The 27,186-nt window shown below is 37.5% G+C and overlaps 1 protein-coding gene across 3 annotated transcripts; it reads left to right on the top strand.

Annotated features, from left to right (window-relative positions):
- The first annotated feature begins 303 nt into the window (after positions 1–303).
- On the top strand, positions 304–25,054 carry CALB1 (calbindin 1). Of its 3 annotated transcripts, none has more exons than XM_034422409.2 (11): positions 304–390; positions 2,550–2,626; positions 12,185–12,259; positions 15,642–15,725; positions 15,820–15,876; positions 18,504–18,581; positions 19,679–19,734; positions 20,738–20,777; positions 20,867–20,920; positions 21,057–21,128; positions 23,669–24,987. In XM_034422409.2, the coding sequence occupies exons 1-11, from the start codon at positions 354–356 to the stop codon at positions 23,780–23,782; spliced, it is 744 nt and encodes a 247-aa protein (XP_034278300.1). In that variant the 5' UTR covers positions 304–353; the 3' UTR covers positions 23,783–24,987. The 3 variants fall into 3 exon arrangements, with proteins under 3 accessions (XP_034278300.1, XP_034278299.1, XP_034278302.1); XM_034422408.3 differs by lacking the exon at positions 304–390 and adding an exon at positions 1,619–1,943 and having other exon boundaries at positions 23,669–25,054; XM_034422411.3 differs by lacking the exon at positions 304–390 and adding an exon at positions 2,141–2,219.
- The last annotated feature ends 2,132 nt before the right edge of the window (positions 25,055–27,186 follow it).

The following is a 27,186-nucleotide window of genomic DNA, read 5'->3' as shown; positions in this document are numbered from 1 at the left end:
AATTCATCACTGTGGAATAATTATTCCTTCCTGCTTTCTCACAATGAATTAGTGTTTTACAAATAATGATTTGGGAGGACAAGGTCAAAAAGAGCTTTTTTTTTTAATGAGCTATAAGTAATCCTTATTTACCAACCATTTCTTTAGTGTCCATTTGAAGTTTGAACTGTACTGAAAAAAAAATGATTTGTGATCTCTCCTTCAATTTCTTCTGACTGTCACAGCATCGCCAAACTCATGAGATGTTGATTCAGGTGCTTGGCAACCATCATGCATTTATGATGGTCATAGCATCCTGCAGTTATGTGATCACCATTTGCAACAAGCAAAATCAATGGGGAAGCTGGAATGATATGAACAAGGCCAGTAGGGACACTGAGCTGGTTAAAGGTAATGGCAGCTGAAATCCAACTCATTTGGATAATACCTGATTGGGGATAAGATAAATGACATAAGTCATAGAGAGAACGATATCAACAGTTATTATCTAATTATCCATTTTAAATTCTTGGCTCATTGGAGCTGGAATAACCAAGGTTTATATTTTCTTCTTGCCAGATAAACACATTGTCCTGTGTTTTCATTTGGTTTACAGAAAGAGAATTTGCTTTAAATTGTATTTCAAAGAAGCAGAAAATTTTGGAAAAAAATTCACAGGTGGAAAGTAGAGTTCTTTATGCAGCCAAGCTGTGCATGTGTGATATTGAAAATTAAATACTGAGGAATAATTTCCTGAAGAAACTTCTTTCAGAGTCTTTTTCAGTTATAATGATGTTATCACCTCTAGTGGGAAATTTTGCAATCAAGACAACTTGCTAGATGAATTATTTTACTCTTGGTGGAAAATACTCAGATAAATTGCCTGCTGAATTCCTCTATCCACTCAATTCCTCTATCCCCTGACTGGGTGGAAAACTTTAACAGGCCTTTTTATTCCTGTCATTCCAGAAGCATGGTCAATGGGTGTATTTAAACGCACCTCAGCCTGGCCCACAGATGTGAAGGTCACATTCTCTCACATCTGGAGAACACCAAGTTGAAGGAATATTGGGCCACATGGACCTTTGGGTTGTTTTCATTTATTTAAGGTGGAAAATGTGGTTCTGTAGGGAGGAAAGTGGAAAGACTCCGGAATTGGATGCTCTTCATTACTTTTTTTTTATAGCATTAAAGATGTAAAAGGTGGGGAGGGGAGTTGACTTTATGGAGGCCCTCCTGCTTTGCAAGAGAGGAGGATCAATGAGAGAGAGTGAGAGTGGGAGGGGAGGGGAGAGAGAGAGAAGAGAGACAGAGAGAAAAAAGAGAAAGGAGAGAGAGAGATGAGAGAGAAAAAGAGAGAGAAGAGAGGAGAGAGAGAGAAGAGAAAGAGAGATGAGAGAGAGAAAAAGAGAAAGAAGAGAAAGAAGAGAGAGAGAGAGGAGAGAGAGAGAGAAAGAGAGAGAGGAGAGAGAGAGGAGAGAGAGAAAAAGAGAGAGAAGAGAGGAGAGAGAGAGAGAAAGAGAGAGAGGAGAGAGATGAGAGAGAGAAAAAGAGAGGAGAGAGAGAGGAGAGAGAGAGATGAGAGAGAGAAAGAGAGAGAGAGGAGAGAGAGAAAGAGAGAGAAGAGAGAGAGGGGAGAGAGAGGAGAGAAAAAAGAGAGAGAGAGGAAAGAGAGAGAGAGGGATGGTGGGAGAAGGGAGGGAGCGCTCCAAGGGCGGAGCTCGGAGGCAAAAAAAGTGGATAAATAGGGAGTCCTCGGCTGAGAACGAGGAGAACTTCTCCGGGCAGCGAGCCGGTCAGCACCGCGGACAGAGGCACCCAGCAACCGCGCCATTGACCTTCCTGCTTCCCTTGCGCCCGCCGGTTGCCCAAGACTCGCGCCATGACCGCGGAGGCTTACCTGCAAGAAGCGACGGTCTCGGCAAGCCAGTTTTTCGCGATCTGGCGCCATTACGACGCTGACGGTGATTGATTCCAGCATTGTCCCATTCTCCTAACCCCGTCAGGCTCGGAACTAAGCGAGGGAGCGAGGGAGGGCTGGGGGTGGTTGAGAACGCTCGACTGCAAAAGTAGGCGAGGGACTCGGCGTCCTCCTCCTCCTCCTCCTCCTCCTCGCTTTACTGTAAGCAGGAAACTTTGTCGGCGCAAGTTCCAACTTTTACCTCTTTACATCTGAAACGAGGGGACGTCTGAGAAAACCGACGTTTTCGGAAGGACGAGGGCGGACCAGCTTCCGAGCGGTCGGTCGGTCGCTCTGATGGCGTTGGGACTTCTAGCTATTTACCCTTCCTTCGTTCGGCAGCTGAAAGCCTCCAAAAGTCCGAAGCGCCTCCCGTAAAACACAGTCGCGTAACCTAGAAGGAAACGGGGCATTCTTCTCGGGGAGGCTGAAACCAAAAGACTGCAACCCTTAGAAGTATTTCCCGAAGTAGTGGTTGCATTCGGTGGGACTTTTGAGCTAAGCATAGGATTGCTCTATTAGTTTGCAAGTATTGTTATATACCGGCAGGGAGGAAAGAGAGAAATCACTTAGAGTTGTAACCATTGTGTTCTCTCTCTTGGTGTTACAGGCAATGGATACATGGATGGAAACGAACTGCAGGGTTTTATCCAAGAACTGCAGCAGGCACGGCAGAAAGCTGGCTTGGTAGGTTAAGATGGGCATTTTTTCTTTTTTTGTAAATATAATAAGAATAGGAAAATGCCCAGAGTAGCTGGGAGTTAGGTGGCATATAAATATAATAATAATAATAATAATAATAATAATAATAATAATAATAATGATGATGATGATGATGATGATGATGATGATGATGATGATGGTGGTGGTGGTGGTGGTGGTGATGATGATGATGATGCCTGGTGACAGCAGAATCGACGAGAAACAACTTGAAAAAGTCACCAGATATCAGGACTTGAGAATCGAACTGCAGAGACTCTGGCATAAACCAGTGCAGGTGGTTCCAGTGGTACTCGGCACACTGGGTGCTGTGCCGAAAGACCTAGGCAAGCACTTAAAAACAATTGGCGCTGACAAGATCACCATTGGTCAGCTGCAGAAAGCCACCTTACTGGGATCTGCTCGCATAATCCACTGATACATCACGCAGTCCTAAATGCTTGGGAAGTGTTCGACTAGTGATTTGGGATATGAAATCCAGCATGGTTATCTTGTTTGCTGTGTATAGTGTCATTTTTGTGTAAAATAATAATAATAATCATCATCATCATCATCATCATCATCATCATCATCATCATCATCTCCAGTAACCATGCTCCAGTAATGGATGACTATGACTAATATACATGTTTGGCCATGCACATTATCAGCTTAAATGCAAATGGATAAAACTGGACAAATGGAAAAGTTGTGGCTGGAAAATATAGATAAAAAGCAAAATCTCGTGAATCATCCCTCAACTAGATCATTCCAACTCTGGGTTGATATTAAGTAGCTTACAGCATTTTTAAAAAAGACAGAAACACTTTATTCCAGTCATTGCCAATAAAAATACAATCAATGAAATGCATGCTATCCCCTAACAACAAAAACTATTAACAACCATTTGTGAGTAAACCTTATGCATATTTTTGCAACTTTTAGAGAATTTAAATTTATCTTTCTTATTTAACATATATGCAGATAAAAGCTATCAGAGTGCCTTGCAATCTGAATAAAACAGGTGTGATCAACTTCTTGTGAAAGTCCCTGTAGAACTGGCAATACAGAAGAATATGGGCTGTGGTTTCTATAGCACCCGTATCACAGCGGCAGTATTGGGTTTTATATTGGGTTTTCCTATACTTCTCTTGCAGGATAGCTGTGGGGAAAACATTAAATGAAGCTAAGGATAAAACTCTCCTAAATTGGGGTGCTGTGATATGATATAAATATGAAACTGGTTTAGACTAATATTTGGATTTCCAATTATGTTGTGAGAAAAAGCAACAACTTCTGTTTGACCTTCTATATGTAAGATCCTTTGCCTTAGTATTGATCTGGCTTGATCTAACTTTAGGATGGCATCACTGGAGAACCATAGAGGCTCAGCCAAAGGTGCTTTTTCAGGAGGCAACTGGACTTTCTTGTTTTTTTCTTTTGAAGACATTTTGCTTCTCACCCAAGAAGCTTCTTCAGTCTGACACGATAATGGGGGAATGGAAGGATTTACATTCCTTGTAGACAGCTGGTAATTTGCATCCTTTTAGTGGGTTGTTGAAGCACTTGAAGGTTTATCCTAGTTTCCTTTGGATTGCTATTTCTCAGGAATACATGTAATTGTCTGTCAATATTAAATGGGCCAGTATGCTAGAATGGTGAAGTATTTTCAATCAGTAGGTAAAGATATTTACCCAGAGATTAGTTTCGAATTTAATGACTTCTACTTCCTATCGAAGTACTGCATTTGGAACACAGCAGGTAACCTGGAAGATACTTCTTAGAAATTTTGTTTGAATCTTTCCTGTAGTGATCATACTGTTTTATGGTCTTAATTGAGCCCCATATAGCAATTTTGTTTGGGCTTTAGCTTCAAAAAACTTAATTGCAGCAGGAATAAACTGTGGTTCTCTGGAAAAATAATAAGTTTATGTAGTTGATGCAGATCTCTGTGCATTGTGGGAAACATAATCCAGGTGATCATTTTCAAGTCAGGTGAGGCTTGAAAAACTATTCCTAGGTATCTAAACATCTTAACCTGCTCAATGGACTTCCCACCTAAATTCCAGCTTCTCTATTTTGGGCGTTTAGAGAAAGTAAGGATCTTGGTCTTAGCATAATTTATTATTAGTTCCTCCTCAGTGCAGTGATGCATAAATGATCTCAGAGCTCTTTTAAGGCCAATGAAGGTTAATAACAGGATTATTGCCTCATTGGCATACAGAAGTAAACTGATATGTCTTTGGGCTAATTTAGGGGGATGGAAGGTAGGGCTACTTAGGTGAAGAATTAACGAGTTTACATAATTTTTTTTTAAAATTTGATTTATATGCCGCCCTTCTCCGGAGACTCAGGGCGGCTTACAATGTGCTAAGCAATAGCCTTCATTCTTTTGTATATTTATACAAAGTCAGTTTATTGCCCCCACAACTGGGTCCTCAATTTACCTACCTTAGAAAGGATGGAAGCCTGAGTCAACCTTGAGCCTTGGCAAGATTCGAGCCTGCAGTAATTGCAGGCAGCTGGCCTTAATAACCAGCTTAATAACAGGGTGCCTTAGACCACTGTACTACCAAGGCTTAGTTGAATAAATCTGGAACCAATACACAGTCCAGTCTATCTCCCCTCTTTACAGATATTTCTTTTGTGACATGTCCTGGATTATTGCACCTAACCATCAGTCTTATCAGTTTTCTCATGCATTTTGAGGAGCAGTAGGAGTAGACATTTGTCATTTGTGGTATTTTTTTAATGTATGCCCATTAAATAAATTTATTTATGCCAATTAATTAATCTACACCAATTAATTTAATTTGTGTCAAAAACTGATCTGAGATTGATAAATGCAGCATAAAAGAATTGTCCTGAGTTGTACTAGGTATTGCAACACCGACTCTAATGTTGATTGTCCTGCTCTAAACCCAGCCTGTCCATCCCTAAGGATATCCTCAGATTCAAGCCCGTCAATTAGTTTTGCCTCCTACAGATATTTGGCATACATTGTGCTAATCTGTTTTAGCAAGCTGATTGGGCGGTAGTTAGCTGGATCATCCTGTTTGCCCTTCTTGGTATTATAATAGTCAAGCCCCAATCCTTTGCTATCATGGCTGAATGACCTACTGCTGTGAAAAGTGAAGCTAGCACTGAGATCCACCATTCCAAATTATTTATTATCATACATAATAAAGTTTGAACCTGGGGCTTTATACCTAGTTGAAACTGTTCAATTATATTTCTGATCTCTGAACATGTGACAGGCTCAGTGGGGAAGATAGGTCACACCCAAGTCGGTCAGGGAATTCTCTGTTTGACCATGTAGGGCAAGAAAATGGTATGCAATGAAGATCTATTAGTGCTATTGGAAAAGAATAGAATTACCATTCCACAAAAGATGGCAGCATTTTTTGCACCGGCAACCACAATCAAGAGTTACCAAATACCCACATTGCATTCCCCCCTCTTTTTTTGATAGATTAACTGTACTTTTTTTTTAAAAAAATTTTTTTTCACTGGTCAGAAACTGAACAAAATTTCAATTTTGTTTGTTTCAAAATAATTTTAGGTGACAATTTAGAGAATTGTAAGCGTCACAGGACGTGTTCTTGGATCATGCCTAACTGTAATTGGTCGGGGGGCAGTTAAAAATGATTGGAATAATTTGTTAGGCTATTGAAACTAGTCAGAACAATTACAATTATCTTGCTATCCACTGTGGCTGAGTAAAAAGATTTGATTGCCTCCCCTCAAACAAAGTTGGTGATTATTGCTGCATGCTGAGGTGTCCATTTATTATGAATAGGGCAAAGGTCATGGGCCACAGTTGCAGTGTGGTAAAAGGATAAAAACAATCTGCCCAAAATTTTCAAATGCAAAGTAACAAAGTTAGATCGATAGGGAATTAAGCTTTGGGAGATCCCAACATATTCTAATAGGGAAGTATTGCTACTGGACCAGTGGGTAAACTTAACTGGATAATCATCACTGGTGGTCCCATTTAATACTACCAGATGGTTTTGTAAAAGTTTGAAATAGGACAACATCTTCTACAGTCATTGTGTACAGTACATCCTTTGATTGGTGGAGTAAAATAGAAGTTATTACAGGAAACAATGGCTGGCAATGGAGTTTAGCAAAGAGTGATTTATTGTTTGCTCCAGTTCTTGCGTTAAAGTCACCACTAGTATTAAGTATGCAACTGGGAATGCAGCTCTTAAATCTCCCACATAGGTATATATTTTATCCCTTGTTTCATCTGTAATCATATTTTCAGGGGTGGAATATACTCATTAATCATGAAGAGTTGGCTCTTCCTGAATTGCAGGAGAGCTGCCAATGCATACCAGTTTGATAGCTGTAAACTAGTTAATTTGAGCTTGTAATGAGGCAGATGTTAGAATGCCTAAGCCCCCACAAAGCCTTCCATGTCCATTGCTAGGCACAGCTTCCAATGTAATTGTCTTAAGCCCTTTGACTAGCAGTTTAGCCACATACAATGTTTCCTGGAAAAAAAAGTATGTCATAACTAGAAATATATGCCAGAAAAGATGGGTCCTTATTGCTGGATTTCCATCCTGTGATGTTCCAGGAAATCAAAGCCAAGGAAGTAAATATTGGTTGAATGTCATTCAGTTGGGCTGGGCAAAGTTATTGCTGTAGGCATTTCCTGAGAAACACTGAGAGGGGGGTTGTATATCCCACGACTCCTGCGCTGTCAACTGCAGCACTGGAGCAGGATACATCAGATATCCAGGTGCCATTAAATGAGGCTGAGATAGAATCCAAATCTCTGCTTCTAGCAGTTCAGCTGCAATTTGTCCTTCTCCGTCTGCCTGAAGTTGCTTATCTAAATAAGCAACTTCTTCTCCCAAGAAGAGGACTGATTTGTTATCTTTGCAACTGGGGCAGCAGCATCCATTCCTGATTTCTGAAAATGAAAGTATGGTAGTATCTTGATGTAATAGCTCAATGAGTAGGGAGATATGTGCCTCAAAAATAAACAGTGGAAATATGAGGAAAGTGGTCAGCATGGAATTAATTTTGAAAAGCATATTTGGGATTATAGACTGCTTGAATGTGAACAGAATTTATGTACAATTCATCTTGCTAGGCAGCCATTTCACCCAATGTAAGTCAATTGCACAATAATGACATAGAAGTAGCTGACTTAGGGAGTAATATATTGCTTTCTTGAGCCTCATCATCTACTGCTGAGTCTATTAAAGCTGATTTGTAAGTAAATCTGATTAGTTTGCAACACATGGTTGCTTTGATCTTGATTTTCAGTCCTCCTGTGCCTCAAAGTTTGGAGGGCAGATTTATTTGGAGTCTGTTCCTTTTTCTCCATCAGTTCGTGCTATAAAGCTTGTGTTTCGCATTACATGAGTATTTTTGGATCACGGTTTCTTGCTTCAACAAGGTGAGTCAATTTATTGTGCAAGGATTGAGTAAATGCATCAGGGGACTTTTTCAGCAAATCCACGTTCAATTTTGTTTCTGTTAAATAGTCAAAAATTAGTAATGCAGTCCATGCAATCAATGAGCTTTGCTTAGATGTGAATTCTGTAGTCTCATTTTTAGAAATCTCTTCCTGAAAGTTTTTTTTAAATAGGAGATGCTGCAATTGAACAAGCCTCAGGAGACTGTTATATCTAAAGGGAATTTGGTTCCTCAGTGTTAGAAGTCCTCTGCACTATCATCTTGTATCTTGTTAAGTCCCAATTCATATCTGTTTGAAGCATGTCCAGGAGTTTAGTGATAATGCTGATGTAGTTGCGGTTATTACTTACATTTTGGTTTTCAGACGCCTTCTTTTTAAATTCCATTATGTCATCTGTTTTGTTGCTTAGATGATTTGAGCAATATCTGTATGACAGAATTCATTCTTTGTCATTTCTTCCTCCTTCCCATGCGTTAATCTCTTGGCGATAATGTGTACACAGTTCTTCTCAGCTAGTTGTTTGGAGATTAGTCAAATACGGTTTTGCACCAGAACCAGTAATTTAAAAAATGGATTAGTCTGATAATATAAGATAAAAATAGAAAATTACCATGCACTCTGATTGCTTCGCCATCTTGGTTCCTCATCTATTGAAATGTTTACTTCCACTGTGTTTTTTTTTTTTAAGTGTGGATAAAGGAATGTCTTTTAGTGTAAGGATACAACCTTACTATATAGGTTGAAATATGTTTCTGCCCCTTTGTGGCCAAGAAACAGATCTGCACACAGTATACACAGATACACAGTTTCCAAAATGCACACTCTCACACACTTGCATATCTACTGAATGGTGATCAATTGGAATTATTAGGAATCCATGTGTCTAACGTAGATGTTTGAAAATGCTTTCTTGAAAGAAAAATAAAATAGAAATAAATTGATGTGTGACTTGATACTTTTAAAAGTTGTTGAAGTTGTTGACACTCATAGCATATAATACATATTTATCTGAGTATTGCTGAGAATTATTTTTTACTGGTTTCTGGGCAAGGTTTATCTGCAACAACTCTCCTCATACTGAAACATTCTAGAGATGATTTAGGACTACAACTTGTATGATGAATATCTTAGCTGGTATTTTTTTTTTGTTCACTATCATAATCTAGTTAGATGATGTTAGTTTAAGGAAGATGTCTTATTGAGAATTTGCTTTCTGATGAAGTTTATATCTAATTAATAAGTGCCCAGTAAAATTGTCACAGTATGAACATAGCTTGGAACTAACATTTAATCATTAGCTAGTTGCACAGCTACATTTAGTCACAGAGTCAATTTCATTCATGCCACAGTTAATTGCCTTAAGTTCTGGATGCCTTTGTCCCATTTCAGATTTGTTTAATTATAGAGACAATGGAAAAATCTCTGTTCACCTCTCCTTCTTTTTATTTGACTTTCCAATACGAGGTTCACAAAAAAGCCAAATCACTGATAATTCCAAGTGCTCACCATTGCATTGATAAATAATTATAAGTGATTATACTATTTTTATACCTTCCAACAGTTTCTCTTCAGGATCTATGAGAATCCCGTGTCATTATTCTGCATTTCACATTGAAACCATGATGCTTTAGTTGTAATGAATATGAATTGTTGATTGAAAAGTTAATAATTTTAATTTATTTTTCTGCCTTGTGTATTTCTGCATAGAACTATAAAAGTTTACAAATAAGAAGCACAATAAAAACAGTGACATAATACAGTAATAGCATAATACAGTGACATTATACACCAAACAGCATAAAATAATAATAACAGATTTAACAATTGTTGATAAGAAAAACAAAACAAAAGAAGTCTGGATACAGGTCATTGAAGAACCTGAACACAAAGAAGAGAACGAACTGGAAAAAATCACAAATTAAAAGATATGCAGCTAGGAGTAAAATATCCATGGTAAAAAACAGCAAAGATTGTACCAATTGTAATAGGTGCCTTGTTAGGTATGATACCAAAAAAACTGGAGCACCACTTGTCAATGGTGGTGACAAAATCCCCATCGTTCAATTGCAAAAGGTAGCTATTTGAAACAGCTTACATCCTGTGACAATACCATGAAACATCATTGGCCTATCCCAGGTCCTTAGATGGACAAATCCAAAATAAACATCTGATTGTGAGATCAAGTATGATAATAATAATGTTATAAGTGAAGGCATCATTTGAGTGAAAAAGATCATAAAGTCCAAACAATACTATCAAGGCAATTAACACCTGTGCAGTTTCAGTCATTAGTTACACATCCAGAATAGGGGGTTGGCCTCAAGCAAAACTAAAAGCTTCTGGATAGGAAGTCCAGAAAGATAATGATAATGAATCACGTCTATCATCATATCAATGAGCATAGGAAGGCATGAATGTTGCAAGTACCCCAGACAGTTAAAGAAGAATATCTGAAGGACAGTGAATAAGATGCACTGAAGCTGGTACACCATGAAGGCTTAATGAATAACAGAGAAACCAAACTGTCCTACAAGAGAAACCAAATGAAGAATAGAAGAGAGACATGGCAAGGCAAAGTATTGGGTGGCCTGAACATTAAAAAAAAACAAAAACCTAGCAGGCAAAGCAGATAACAAGACATGGCAATGGCTATGGAATAGAACTAGAACAACTATGGCAAAAGAAAGCAAAGATAGTACCAATAGTAATAGGCACCTTAGATGCACTCCCAAAACATCTGGAGCACCACTTGAATGTTATCAGCATTGACAAATTACTATCAGTCAATTGCAAAAGGCAGCTTTATTTGGAACAGATTTCATTGTAAAGTGATACTCTTAATACCATCATGCAACAACATCTGGTTATCTGCATTCATATATTCTCAGTATTCCAGTACTGTGCAACTGAATTCTCTTTGTCTGAGAATTGTCAGCATTCACATGCAACATATGATGCTCATTGGTAATAATGTATACTGTAACTACATGTCAGATCCAGACATAGTTACGCCTAGAGCAAACCCACTAAAAATCATAGGGAACACTAACTAGCTTAATGTAGCATAGCTTCATACAGATTCACCCCAAGGCAGAAAATGAGCTTTTACAGTGTACCAGCCAAACTGAGTGCAGATTAAACCTTCCCACTGACCCCATTCTGAACAGAAAGGAAATAGATGTTTTCCCAAGAAACTGAGCAATCACTTCTGATTATGTTCTGCTGTGCTGATGGTTTCATGGTTTTCTTGTACCAGTCTTTAGTCATATGCATGATTAGTTTATGTAAAAAAAGAGTTATTTGGCAATGGACTGACCCACTCTCCCTGGATTGCTGTGTGAATTTAGAAGTACATCTGAATGGATATTGTCACCCATTTTCTGCATACTCCTGGTTAAGTACATATGACTGAAGGAGTTAGGGGTTCTACTTACCTTTACTACCAGTTCGCAACGGGATTGCGCTTGCGCACTTGCTGCACATGCGCAGATGATGACATCCAGGGCGGTGGGCGGGGCCTCCTGCCAGTTTTACTACCGGTTCTTGCGAACTGGTCCGAACCAGGGGCAACCCACCACTGGAAGGAGTAGATCATCACCTTTTCTTGAACACTCAATGTAAAGAGTAAATCTTTTCACATACTTTGTCAAGAGGCAAAAATAGATCCTGTAAAGGGAACACCCTGGAAATGTGAAATTGGCAAGAATACAGAATAGTGACTAATATTCATTATAGCTAGATAGAACAAGAATTCTGACTTTGTTTTTAAATCATAGATTTCTTTACATATTTAAATCTTAATCTGAAATTTAATCAAAATTGAACAGAAATTTTTCACTTTATAAATTCATTTTTCAGCCATCCACGAACTTAATTCTTTTTTTTTTAACAAGGCGTCTCTTAATGTTAACATTAATATCTTAATGAATTAGGTTGCACCTTTTCTTTTTTAACAAGGTCGGCCTCTGTCTAGAGGTCAGCCTTTGTCTACTCTGCAGTGCAATAATTCATTGCTTTGGAATTTGGGCAAATTTTCCAGGATTGTGATTTTGCTTCCTTTTTTGTCCTTGCCTAAAAAAATTAATAATCAACATGCTTTATATTTACAGGGCTTAACCCCAGAAATGAAAACTTTTGTGGACCATTTTTCAAAGTGTTCTGATGGAAAAATAGGAATTGTAGAGGTAAGATTGCTTCTTATTCTGCATTAATTTACACGCTGTGCAGTCATAGCTGTGCAGACACAAAATACGATATTTATTTCATATTTCTAAATCACCCATCTCCCTCAAAGAGGGTGGTTCTGTACAATATAATATAATCAATGAATAATGTATAAAATTAGAAATTAGAAATTAAATTAGGGTTCAAATTTTCAAAAGTATAGAATAATCAAAACATCAAAAGGGAGGAATCCTAAAATGGCCACTTAGCATTGGATTATTACAGGCAGGGAGGAGCTCTCAAAAGATTAGCCAGCCCCATGATTGTGGAAGGCCAAGAGATTGGGGACTTTCCTCATCTCTGGGAACAAGATGTTCCACAAAGCAGGGGGCAGCGGCAGACAAGTCTCTCTTCCTAGACCCCACGAGTCAAAATTCTTTGACTGATGTGGTCTGTAGCACATCTTCCCTGCCTGATCATGTGAGACTGGCTGCTGAGATTGGGCAAAACCAGTTCGGGAGGTAACCTACATGGTCTTGTGCCATGTAGGGCTTTATAGGTGATAACCAACACCTTGAATCAGACCTGGAAACAAATTGGTACCCAGGGCAGTTGGCGGAGTAAGGGTGTTATATGGGACATGTATATACAGTAATACATGTATATTTTACAGTGGTTACTATGGTTACTAATACTAAGTGGTTACTAATACTAAGGTACAAGATTATACAGCCATCTTTTGTCTTGTAGCCCAGTCAGATTATAGTTCTCTAGCCTGAGGAATGGAAGGGATACTATTTATATAATCTATTTTCCTCCTATGTGGATGTTCTCATTCTGAAGTGAACTCATTTGTTATTTGCATGTCATCTTGAGATGATTTTATAAAATAGTAGTGGGGTGGTGGTAGATTGAATTTGTCCTGATATATATTCAATCAATACCTCTGAGCAAACTGAACTCTTAGTTGTGCTATCTCTACTTGCCATTCATGCAACTTAGCAAGGGCATTACTAATATTCCATCATAAACTAAAAGAGGATAGATTGAAACCATTTACTCCCTTTCAAAATATTAGTGCAAATGAAGCTTTCATCATATCTTGATCAACCTAAATTTAAATCTGTGTTCCCCAATCAAGTATAACAGCTTGCTTTGGGATTTGCTTTGTTCAAGCAAAACAGAAAAGTGTGTCCTTTAAAGAAATCTAGAGGAGAATATTTAAGAATTATTTTCTGATAAACCATGGAAAGATGCAAAACCATTTTTGCTAGATATGTATCCAGGTTGCAGCAATGATCATGATATATGATATTCTCAAGACTACACGATGGTTCGAAACAGACCATCTTACAAAGTTTGCGTCCCTTCTTGGGGATCTGTTTCAGATGGTGCAGTTTCATCTTTCGGTCATTGCTGCATGACAAAGTTAGGGGATCTACAGTCCTTCAGCAGCTGTTGCACCACAGAAACTGTTGGCATAGTAGTTAGGCTGATGGGAATTGGAGTCTAAAAACATCTGAAAGAAAAATAAGGTTCTGGGCCCTGCCATACAAGAGTGACCAAGGGCTGACCAAGTATTCAGTGATTTTTCTGGAAATCAACTCCTGAAAAAAATCCAGATTCATGGGAGGTATTTTCCAGTCAGTCTAAAAAAAGACATTTGTTACATAAAATATTCACAATATTAAAATAGTGTCACTGCAGGGGTGAAATCCAGTAGTTTCTGACAGGTTCTGGAGAAATGGTAGCCGGGAATTTTGAGTAGTTCGGAGAACTGGCAAATACCACCTCTGGCTGGTCCCAGATTGGGTGGGAATGGGGTCTTTGCAGTATCCTTTCCCTGGAGTGGGGTAGAAATGGAGATTTTGCAATATCCTTCCCCTGCCATGCCCACCAAGCCACGCCCACCAAGCCACACCACACCCACCAAGCCATGCCCACAGAACCAGTAGTAGAAAAATTTGAATTTCACCACTGTGTCACTGGATGATTTGAACTAGGCCTGAAGCCAGCAGTTCTCAGGGCAGGGATTGTAATGGCTTGATTTCAAGATCACTAAACATCTTGTCAAGAATCTGTTAGTTCATGGGAAGTGCAGGAGGAAGAAGTGAATTGAAGCCACAGTGTGTAAAAGAATCATTTGCACATTCTTACTGCCATAAATCAACTGTTTTGTACAGTTTCATGATAGTCTGCAATACACTATTTCTCTAGTCACACTGACTCTGAGTCTTCTACCAGGTCTAGCCTAGCAGTTGACCTAAATCATAAAATATCAAAAGATTGGTGATTTCCTGTTGAGTCCTGGAAATGAGCAAGGATTTTTAAGATGCTCATTAGAAAGAATGTTCATTCATTCTGTTGCCTACCTTTCTTCTCATTTTATCTTATGTTAGTGTAATTTTTCCCACATGTAGGGCTATCAGTCCACTGAGGTTAGTGGCTTAGTAACTCCAATATAGGGAAAAGCTCAAAATATTAACATTACTATTCAAATTTCATTTTGACTTTGTTTTCTATATTGAATTGAAATAATTGATACATCATTTTGAAAGTAGAACATTCCTTGGATGGCACTACAAGAAAATAAGCCTAAGGCAAATACTCCTCTGAAAAGATCTTGAACTCACTACTTCTTTCTTCTCAGACTCCTGTTACTGGTTTTTCTAGATATTCATTTCATCCAACCTTTGGTCATTTTCCCACTGTTAAAAAGTTAATTTCTTGTTTCTTTCTCCCCCTGTTTTTTTTTATGAAACTATACTTCACCCCTTAAATGGTATAATTTAAAGGAAATTGTGGAATACAATGTAGAACCTATCATTCTTTCTTCCTTCTTTATCTGAAGATTATTGAAATTTGAAAATATTAGTGGAAAAGACCCTAACTTTTAAAAACAAAAATTATCCTTTTCTCATCTCCAGATCCATAGTAAAGGTTATTTTGCTTCTGTTAATAATGAAACATCTTTACAATATTAAGATTTCATTAGCATGTGATAATCAGCCATTTGAAAATTGGAGAAATTTAGTAAGGCAAATTACTGATTTAAATGTCTTATAGAAATGTGCAGGTTGGATCAACAAGTTGAAGACTCTTGGGTAGCTTACATATCACTGCTAGCCACTTATAAAATGTAAAACACACATATTGCACCAAGCTAAAACAAAATCAATCACATTAGGACTTCTATCATTTTATACTTCTGGTTTAGTGATGTGATAGATAATGTATTGGATACAGAAGAAATTATTCACAGATTGTACCTGGTATTTACAAACTACTAAACAGTTGTATGAAACTGTTTCTTATTTCCTTCTGGAAACATAGTGCACTAATTTATACTTTATTCTACTTAGAAGAATAATTCTAAATCAAAGTTAATTTTTTTTTCTCCAGCTTGCTCAGATACTGCCAACAGAAGAAAACTTCCTATTATTCTTTAGATGCCAGCAACTGAAGTCTAGTGAAGATTTCATGCAGGTAAACATAAATTTAGTCTTGTGAAAATTTGCATTGGCAAGGTATAAAAACTTTGCATATGGATGTATGCAACTTGCTATTTTTTTAATTCCAGACGTGGCGAAAGTATGATAGTGACCATAGTGGATATATTGATGCTGAAGAGCTTAAGGTAAGGAAATCTCTATAATCATTTCTTAAATATTTGGGGCATTCTACATCAAAGGTATTTGCAGAAAGAAGTTGTGAAAACAAAACAAGTCTTTAAAAGTAGAGGCAGTACAACACAGCTGTACCAATCTAAGAGTTTATTTTACTGTACTGTTTCTGTCCTAAGTATATGATACCAGCAACATTTAAAAATTATAATTCCAAAGAGGAAATCCTACAGAATGCAACTATCAATTGCTTTAGTGCTGAATGTTTGCCAGTATAACCTCTCTGAAACCAGCTTTGCCATACATGAATGCCTACAGACTATTGTTTCTGGATTGTACCATTGTTCTGACAGGATTGCAGGAATAAACACTGTATGGGAAAACAGAAAGCTAAACACCAGGGAGATAGGCCCTAGTAGCCTACCTTAAATTTCTTAAAAAACACTTCTTTCTCTGTGAAGGTAAGGTATTCATCTATATATTTACATCTTCCAAGAGCATGAAGCAGTACAGCCTAGGAATTGATTTATTTTTGCTAAAGGTATTTTGCCCTTCAGCCAAATTTAAAACAGCAAATGTTTTAAAAATACTCATAGAGAAAGATATAAAATTAACAAATAAAACCAGATATAACTACATGCAGCATAAAACTTCTTAATGTCCTAAACCAGATATTGTCAAGAGATATCGATAGGATTTTAATGTGTCAACTGGCATAAAGATCTTCAATAATGGATGACTATTGTACTAAGAAGGCCTCCCGCAAAATTGTTTTTCTGAGCATAGACCCACAAGTATCATCAGATCCCATCAGATCCAGAAGAGGTATATTATGGATCCCGTCTGCTAGGGAGCTGCACTTGGCAAAAGCCAATGAAGCTAGCTCCAGCCCTGCTGATTTATGGAAATCCCTCAAAACCAGGTTATACTATCAGGCCAGGATATCCCAGGGGATAAGTGAGGTACTGAGGAAGTTCCATTTTAGTTGACATCTGCTGCCCTCAATTTAATCGCATTTTTTCCTGGATATTTTTAAATATATATACTTTTATGGTATGTCACCCCAACTCACTTTTTTGAGAGATGGGCAGCCATATAAATTTGATGAATGAATAAATAAATAAATAGGCCATTGACAGCTGCTTGCAGAAGTGGATAGATTATGTTTTGAAACACTATCAGAGACGATCTCAGGAAATATGCCCTATCTGATCTTAAGACCTTTCATAGTTTTCTCAGATAGAATAACCAAAATATTCTGGGCTTCTGCTTAGTTAGAATATGAGCAGCCTAGAATAGCCCAGCTGAATTTCCTACACATTTTCCCACTTTTGCCCATTCCTATTAAAAGAAAAAATAATACCAAGAATAAAACAAGAAAGAAATTTAGAACAAACATATGTGGTTTTTTTTTTTTTTTGATAGGCATTCATAATTCCCCAGCTCTCAAAACTTCTAGCTTAATAAAGAATTTTATCATGTCACAAAAGTAGGGCAACTGGCTGCCCATCTGGGAAACAAAGTTTTCTTGCAAGGTCAGGAAAGCAACTTCAGCTCTGCTAACTAATTATGGAACCTGCATTTAAAAGAACAGGCATTACCAGAACTGACTGATCAGGAATGGCAAACCTGTAGCCTTAGGGTCACGCATAGTCTGTGATCTAATTTGAAATTACCTTTGAAAGGGCCAAGGGTTTTCCTAAGGGCTTGATGTCTCTCTCCCATAGCCTGTTGCTTGGAAGAAGCCAGTATCAGAAAAAATCAGGAATGTTTGATGAGAAATGACCTTATCCAAATTAGTTCTGACCTCACCTACTGTTTGTCTCAGGCATACCCAGCATACAGCTACCCAAAGGGAGTCTCGTTCTTACATAAGCTCTGTGCAGGATATGAAACTCATTCAAATGATGACATTTACAACTCAAAGAAGCACTGTGTTTAAGAAACAAAATTCTAACTTCAAGTTGAGGACTAGTTGATGGGGAAGTGCTAAAGCAGTACTACTTAGTCACATGAGTCATGTACCCCCTTTCCCTAACGTTTGAGTTCTGTCCTTATTAAAAAAAAAAAAACAAGGCAAGCTATTTGTACTCTTACCTCCAACCGTCTTCAAGTACCCCAAATCACAAAACAACCAACATTCATGAAGTAACCAACAGACCTACCAGTTGGTCAGAGGAATGAGTTGCAGCTTCCAACTATGTGACACTCATAACATAAACTGGAACAGAAGCTTTCCTTATGCCTGCTAGTTGGACAATTATTTCTGTAATATTGTGCTATTAATTAAATTTACTTTATGGTATAATGCAGGCTAATCTATTGATCATCCCCATTGAGAAGACTAGGCACCTGGAATGTAGGAGACAGATTAAGTTTCCAATTGGCATGAGTGTTACTCACTATACTTCTGTCCTTGGCATTACATAGGGGAATCCATGATTACTTAGAAAGAAGATCTATTAAGGTCAATGATTCTTACCCCCAAGCATGTATGAATTACGATTATACTCTTTATATTTTAATAGAAAAGTGAGGAAAAATGTTATTTCTCTATCCATAATTAACTAGAAGAAAAATATTTTATTCTGCAAGTAGATCAGACAAAATATTGCTTTTTGATATATTAATTTCATTTCAGAACTTTTTGAAAGATTTACTGCAGAAAGCAAACAAACAGATTGATGATTCAAAACTATCGGAATACACAGACATTATGGTAAGAACTGCTATTTATTTATCGGAATTAATTGCCCTACCCCATTTTAAGGTACAGAACCTAAAATAATATCTCATAACTCTATTTAGACTGTTACCTCACCCTTTGAGTTACAATTTAGTTGGCTCCATAGGCTTCATAAACAATGGGCAATTTTTTAAAAGTCTGAAATTATAACTGAAAAAATCCAGCAGGCTCATCTATAACGCAGGTCCATTTTGTGTGTACAAGAATAATCTGCTATCATCTTTGTGCATTGTGTTGCATGGATTTCATTTACAGAATTGTCTACGATGACCATCCCAGCAGAGAAATATGGGAGTTGAGGACATCATGTTAAGAAAGTCTGCTCTCAAAATCTTTTGGAGATAATCAATTGAAACTCAAGAGAATTTTGGGAATGCCATGTACTGCATATTCATAACATAGTTTCAGCTACATTAATGTTGTAGTGAACTGCCATTGCATTGGGAAAATTTTGTCAATATCAGCCTCAGAAGGTGGATTTGGAGAGGTGGTGTGGTATAAATAATAAATTTAGTTTCCACTAAAGTCTAACATTTGTACAGCATTTATATTAAATTTGATCCAATTTTCCTTTGTTAACCTACACTTAAAGTGGCTTAGAATTCTTAATCAATATGAAAAATGTCTTAGAAAACCAGTCTAAAAGACTGCATTGTCAGCTGTTTTTCTATGTAAAGAATGACTTTGGATCTGATGGTTTTTAGAGGAGAACATGACAACTAGCAATTCTTCCTGCATAACTTTCTATACTTTCTTGGAGATCTCCCAAACTTTCAGCAGTGAACCCTAATTGCAGAACTCAACGCCAGGATTTGGGATCCAACCTGATTAAAACAAAATGTAAAAGCAGATATAAAAGCTGCTGAAGAATATGATGTAATAAAGTACACATCATTAAAAGTCCAAACATTTGAAGTGGTGACAATGACTTCATGGGAGACTACTGGGTTTCATCAAGTTAAGCATATTTCCCAGACATGAGAGGACTGTGCTTTCACTCAAACTTTTCCTCTTCTGGTTGATTTTTTTAAAAAATAAACTTATTATAGACTATAACTTAATTTTTTCAGCTCAAGATGTTTGACGAAAACCATGATGGAAAGCTGGAACTGACAGAAATGGCCCGGTAAGAATATTTGGAGAAAAAAAGGTAGAAAATTTCATCGATTGGTTGTGGAACATGATACAATGTGGATGGGCAAAAGGAATGGTGGTACTTAGTGAAAAGCCAGTGCTGTAGGATGTGCTGGAGTGGTTCCTCCACGGTTAAACTGGGCAGTCCATTCTTGGGTGGAAAAGGTCAACCCAAGCAAGCAATTGTCCAAATACGGACATGTGTTGATTTTTGACATTGAGAAAGAAATGAGAACTTCCAAGAAATGACAACACTTCTAGGCCCAGCTAGCAATATCCTCTACTTCCAACAATTGATTTATTTATATCCCTTTATTGTTATTAAAAATAAATTAAGGAAGTGAACATATCCAATACCCCTTCCTCCTTCTATTGTCCCTGCAACAACCCTGGGAGTTTGAGTTGGGTGAAGAGAATGACTGGCCCAAGGTCACCCACTTACCTAATTCCAGTGGTGGGATTCAAGTAATTTAACAACTGGTTCTCTGCCTTAATAATTTCTTCCAACAACCAGTTTGCCAAACTGCTCAGAAAGTTAACAACTGGTTCTCCCGAAGTGGTGCGAACTGGCTGAATCCCACCACTGCCTAATTCCATGCTTCAAATAAATACACATTTTAAAAAACTATCTTCTCAAAGGGTTTGCCTACAAAATATAGGAAGTTTCAGTTCATTTGACTTTCTCAGCATCTGTTAATCTTTAAAGGGAGTGAAATGTATCCGTGCAAAGTATTTTGACCTAGAAACAGTTTCAATTTGGAATGCTCAATTTTGAGTTCAACCAGCTGTTCACTGAAGAAGTGGTGTGAGCTAGAAATAATTTCCAGTGGAAAACACCTGCAATGAAACATTAATGTTTTCAACTTGAAATAACTCTAACAAACTGGATATGGGTTACTTCAAGCATTCCAAAATTGAAATGATTTGCTTCCCTCTGTTCTCTGCTTCTTTATTCACTATGGAATTGTTCTAAATTCCTCTTGTTTTCTCCCAAGGTTATTGCCAGTACAGGAAAACTTTCTCCTTAAATTTCAGGTATGCCTGTCTAAAAGTGTTCTGTATATTCATATACTGAAATCTTGATTCGTTTATCTTCTAATATTTGTCTTTCTTTTGAATATTAGGGTATTAAAATGTGTGGAAAAGAATTTAATAAAGTTTTCGATACATTTGATTCAGTAAGTAGAATTTTTTTAAAAAATAAAGTCTGTGAATCAAAGTTTTCAATGTATTTCTAAGCTGCAACAAGTTAATGAAAGCAGCAGGAATGAATAATAGAAAAACTCAAGTACTGTTTTTTTCCCCCCTTTTCAGGATGGGAATGGCTACATAGATGAACAGGAATTAGATGCGTTGCTAAAAGATCTCTGTGAAAAGAATAAAAAGGTAATTCTAAGATTTCCATTTAAGTTGTACTTAATGGGCCTTTTTCTCTTCCCAAGTCTAGCCAGTTCAAGAAGTTCTTTTGAAATGCTCTATATTTAGAATTCTGGATACAAAAGGAATGAAATTGTATATGTAATACCAGGCAGCACAGTTTACTCCTACATTAATCTATTCGCATCACTGCTTTAGTAAAACAGCCACCACTTCTCTTAGATGTATCCCCAGGCTGAAAGTATAGTAGGTGTCTTCCTTCTTTGAACTAAATACCTATTAACAATAAATTTGAAAAGGACCACACAATGCTCTGTCTTAACAAAGACAAAAATAGCTGCTCTTTTCACAAACCCCTTTCCACTGTTTTCTTTCAAGCAGCCCTCAGGGAGCAGCAATTAACCATATTCCCTTAAGAGGACCATAAATGTCAAACAAGAAGTCCATATCTAGCAACACCCCTGGTAGTTAATTCATAGTAAAATGGTTGGGAACATACACTTAGTGACAAAAGAATGGAAACACAGTTGTCGGTATGGTACAATGTCACTCCTGGGGCAGGGTTCACGTAGGTTGCTAAGATGAAGGTTAGCATCCCATAGTCAATAGGCTCTTTGCCCACCCCAAATGTATTTACTTCTTGCACATTTTGCAAAAATAAATTTGAAAATGTGTGCATGAAGCCTTATTTGGTTTAACATAAATGTTTTGATTGTGCCAGCCCAGAAATTCAACTGTTCCATTCGGTGGCACCACATCAGTGGTGGGTTCCTCCCGGTTCTGCCGAGCCGGTAGCGGTGACAATGATGTCACCAAACCAGTTCTGCCCCACCTACCGCCTCCTGTCCCCCCCCCCACATTATTCTTACCTTTTATTTGGCCCTACCCCCAATCTATTGCTGCCTCCTGAGTCCCAGCTGATCGCTAGAGGGAAAAAAACTGTTTAAACTCTTGCCGCGGGTCTTCAAAGGGCCGCCCTACAGCTGATCAGTGTTAAAAGAAAACAAATGAGTAGACCGGTGCCTGCAAAAATACATGAGTAGATCAGTGCCTGCAAAAATGCATGAGTAGACCAGTGCCTGCAAAAATAAATGGGTGGATCGGTACAGCTCTGCAAGCAGTTAAAAGCCTATTTAGCAGTACCTCTGCTAAATCCTAAATAATTGTCACATGACCATCAAATCCACAAAATAAGCCACGCCCACAGAACCGGTAGTAAAAAAAATTAGAACCCACCCCTGCACCACATCACTGGCTGTTTCCCACTGTGACCCTTAAGAGACAAATAAGAAGTAAACAAATACATAAATAAATAACCCTCACTTGCCAAAGGACTATTATGCTATGCAGTAGGGCTTTTTAGCTATTGACTTTTTTTTTAATAACCCACAATTAATGGGGTAATACTGGTAGTCTTCAACTTACAACTACAATTGAATCCAAAATTTATGTTGTTAAGTGAGAAATTTGTTAAGCAAGTTTTGCCCCATCTTACACACTTTTGCCAGGTTTGTTAAGTGAATCACTGCAGTTGTTAAATTAGTAACACTGTTGTTAGGTAAATTTGACTTTCCCGTTGACTTTTTTTTTTTTATTTGATTTATATGCTGCCCTTCTCCGGAGACTCAGGGCGGCTTACAGTGCGTTAAGCAATGACTTTGCTTGTCAGAAGGTCCCAAAAGGGGATCACATGACTCCAGGACACTGCAACCGTCATAAATGGGACTCAGTTGTCAAGCATCCAAATGTAAATCACATGACTATGGGGATGCTACAATGGTCATAAATATGAAAAATGAGCATAAGCAGCTGTGAAATCCAGCCGGATCTATCTGGTTCGTGCGAACCGGAAGCTCCGGCAGCGGGAGGCTCCTCCCACCTGCCAGGATTTCATTATGTCCCGTTTTTGACCCTCTGTGCATGCACAGAAGGCTCTGGCATGTGCAGAGGAGGCGTGCGTGTTCCCATTCCTGAACCGGTAGCGAAGGTAAATGGATTTCACCACTGGTCATAAGTCACTTTTTTCAGTGCCATTGTAACTTCCAGTGGTCACTAAATGAACTGATAAGGCGTCTAAAATTTTTCAACTTTCAAACATTAGGGGTGCTCAAAAGTTGTGACACGCCTTGGGGACAATAACGATATTTTGGTTACTTTAATGTAATTTAGATGTGCTTGGTAAGTAATTACATAAATACCATAACTTTTTAACATTTTGTTTCATTTGTAAATTGAGGACTATCTGCATATTGTTCTAAAGCAAGGGTTATAATCTGCAATAGTTGAATTCATAATAACTACACAAAAAACAAACAGTAGTTTAGTTTAGCACAACACATACACACCATCCCAGAAATACATAATGCTTCTCACACTCGCAAACATTTCTAAACCGACTCCTTTCAAACGGCTTGGAATTAACAACTGCTCCTCTTCTCAACCACGTCAGTGTAAATGTGAGAAATGCAATTCAACACTATTGGAAGATTTAGAGTTGAGAGGAATGATATCTAGTGGCTTTAAAATACGTTTTCTTTTTTTAAAAACAGGAATTAGATATCAATAACCTTGCAACCTACAAGAAGAACATTATGGCCTTGTCTGATGGAGGAAAACTTTACAGAACAGAACTTGCTCTCATCCTCTGCGCTGGGGAAAATTAAGAGTCCTCCTCTCATTTCCACTCCAACTAGTAATATATTGTATCTTAAAAAACAAAAAACCCCACAAAATTAACTGTGCATTATAAGAGAGTAGGCTTTATTTCTTTTATACTTTGTAAATTTAAAATCGCATATAGATAATTAGCCAGCTTATGTGGCACATTCTTTTCAGCTTGTTTCTACTATGTTCGTAATGTACAGCTTTTGTAACTAAAGAGGATGTCTTAAATTACCCCGGGCCAGTCTGTCAATGCATTTACCAATAAACATCGCTTTGTTTCTGTGAGACATGGGAAAAGGTTTTAAGAGCACAGCTGAGATTGGCATTGGCTAGGTCTCCATTAAGCAAATAGATTTTCGACAATGTCAGAAAGAAACACACATTCAAAAACAGTTTAGGATGAGGTGGACTTTTTTATTTTTTCCTTCCTTTTCTTCTAAAGGAATGTAGGACCTGGATAAGAGGGAGGCTGTTGGGATCCACCAGAATCGTTTGGTGGCTTCATCTTCTAGAAAGTGATGGTCAGCCTTTTTGTCAAGTGTACTATGTCAATCAGTCCAAAAAGACTAGTCACCTCTTTCTAGCACATGGGTGTCCAACCTGTTGCTGTCACATGCCTTTTTTTCCCTTTCCGGAGCTGGGGTGGGTGTGGCCTGTGCATGACACATCCGGACCGCGGACTGCCAGTTTTGACATCCTTGTTCTAGGAGATATCCCATATCTAAATATACCTGAAACCACTGAGAAATGTTTTAAGAATTTCATTATTAGCAAACCAGTTTCAGTCGAGAAAGGATTTGGGCATAGACACATCAGCAGTGCATTAGTTTACTATGATCACGTCAACTTCCAATATGTTATAAATGTCTTGCTCTCCAGCTTCCTTAAATTCACTACCAAGGTCAAGAGAGGCTCTGGATGTGAAGGTGCTGAACTTCCTGAGTTATTAAGCTTCCTTGTTGCCTGGCAAGAACAACATTGTATTTTTACTGGACAAATGGCATATTTCTAATCAGTTAAAAATCAATACACAAATTTGCCTCATATTTTACTTTCAATCTTTAGTATTTGTAAATGCTGTTATGTCAGAGAATGTCAGTCCATTTTTCTAAAACTATTTCCATATTTTGCATAATATAACTCTTGCAAACTGCTGTTTTTACATCATTCTGTGTAATCTATAATTAAATTTAATATGCTAATATACTAGTACACAATTTGTTTGATATTCTGTTTTATCACAGATAATTAATAAAGGATACACACTCACACGGATCAATTGATAACCCAGCTAATTTTCCAATTTAGCAAATCCTCCAATTTCCACAAGAAATAGTTAATTTATCTCCTAATTTTTATAAACGGTTGAGGCATATTCAGTGCAAATAAAATTGCTTTATCATCCATGTACTGTACCTAACCTAGAAATGACTGAAGGAGCACAGAAAACCATGTGTCTGACTCATACTTACATCACAATTCCATTTAATTATTTTGGGTAGGATTTTGTCATTTAGTTGTAACAATCCAATAAAAATACACCTGTTTACTGCAAAAGGAAACTACAGAAGCTGACTCTCAATCATATCAATTCAAAAGGCATTATATAAAACATTTAAAATATTGTTTATCAAATCTTCATACATTCATTTATTTTAATTGGTTTTGGGGAACTATTTCATTGGGCTGAAATTTATTCACTGCTTTCAATCAGATCTACATAACTTCCAAACAAATGTGATAATATTCCCAAGTCTATTAAATTTAACTTGTGATGCATCTATTTTATTACTGTATGTTTTCTTGATCAATCTATCCCTTTATATTTTCAAAGTTACTTAATATAAGGCTGCAATTTTTCCTACCATATGACTAGAATGTACATTTCACTGATACAAATGAGATCCAACTAGCAAGTGCTTGTATGTTTTTTTAAAATTTGTACTACCATTATGAGTGTTTCTTCATCAGAAAAGTTACTGCATCAAGGTTACTGCTTAATCAGGTCTTAATTCTACTGCAGGTATTAACCATTTAAACAATGGTAACTTGTATGGGCTGTTGCATATCAAAGGATTTGCATACTATTTCAGTAGTAGGCAGCTTCATATGGTTATGGGACTGTTTAATTATTAGCATTTAGGAATACTATGAAGAGATAAAGTTACAGTCAAATCATTTAGCTAACTGGAAATTATATCATAACATCAATAAGTCACTTGATATATAATTATGGCTTTTGAAAAAGCTCGTTTTACAGGATATTCCTTTTATTTACCATGGTAGGTATTTATTCATACAGGATCAATACGCCTATTGATCAAAATATCAATCTTGAGTAACTCAAATATTACTCAAGATGAACCTATAATTAAGCATCTAAATATACATGCCCTAATTTTTGTTAATACTGTGTGGCTACAAAGCCCATGGCATTTAATAAGAGCAGCTGCTGTGAATCTTCAGAAATTAGGCCAATGAATATTAATTACCAATTCATATTAGTATATTTTATGATAAATTAAAGCACAAGGGTGCATGCTATATTTTGCTGGATGTTCCCTCCCAACTCTTTACACGAAAGAAAAAATATCTTTATTCTATGAATGTGATTACTTCAAAGTGGAGTTGAAAATGTAAAGGTAACAGTGATACATTGTATACCCTGAGATTTGGTATCATCTCTCTAATCTTTTTCAACTGCACTGCTTTTCTTGGGTGTCAAATAACTTTCATAAATTCTTTCATATTCATAAAAGAAAATAAATTATGTACTCAAGAATGATCCCAGCACCATTAGTTTTCCTTTATGTCAACGTCATCCAAGGAAAACACCAGCGGTGGGTTCCTTCCGGTTACGCCCGGTTACACCGAGCCAGTAGCGGTGACGATATGATGTCACCAAACTGGTTCTGCCCCCCATCCCCCCACGTTCTTACATTTTATTTGGCCCCACCCCCAATCTATTGCTGCCTCCTGAGTCCCAGCTGATGGGCTATAAGGAAAAACTGTTTAAACTCTTGCCGCGGGGCTTCAAAGGCCGCCCTACAGCTGATCAGTGGTAAAAGGCAGTTTGGTGGTAGACTGGTGCCTCCAAAAATAAATGAGTAGACCAGTGCCTGCAAAAATACATGAGTAGACCAGTGCCTGCAAAAAAACATGAGTAGACCAGTGCCTGCAAAAATACATGAGTAGACCAGTGCCTGCAAAAATACATGAGTAGACCAGTGCCTGCAAAAATAATTGGGTAGAGCTCTGCAAGCAGTTAAAAGCCTGGTAGACCAGTACCTCTGCTAAATCCTAAAGAATTGTCACGACCATCAAGCCATGCCCACAAAATAAGCCACGCCTATAGAACCGGTAGTAAAAAATTTAGAACCCACCCCTGGAAAACACTACAGCT

This window comes from Pantherophis guttatus, chromosome 3, assembly GCF_059756535.1.
Source record: "Pantherophis guttatus breed Tessera chromosome 3, ASM5975653v1, whole genome shotgun sequence".
Lineage (NCBI taxonomy): Eukaryota > Metazoa > Chordata > Lepidosauria > Squamata > Colubridae > Pantherophis > Pantherophis guttatus.
The sequence above is the reverse complement of the archived record's forward strand: the minus strand, read 5'-3'. Positions and strand labels throughout refer to the sequence as shown.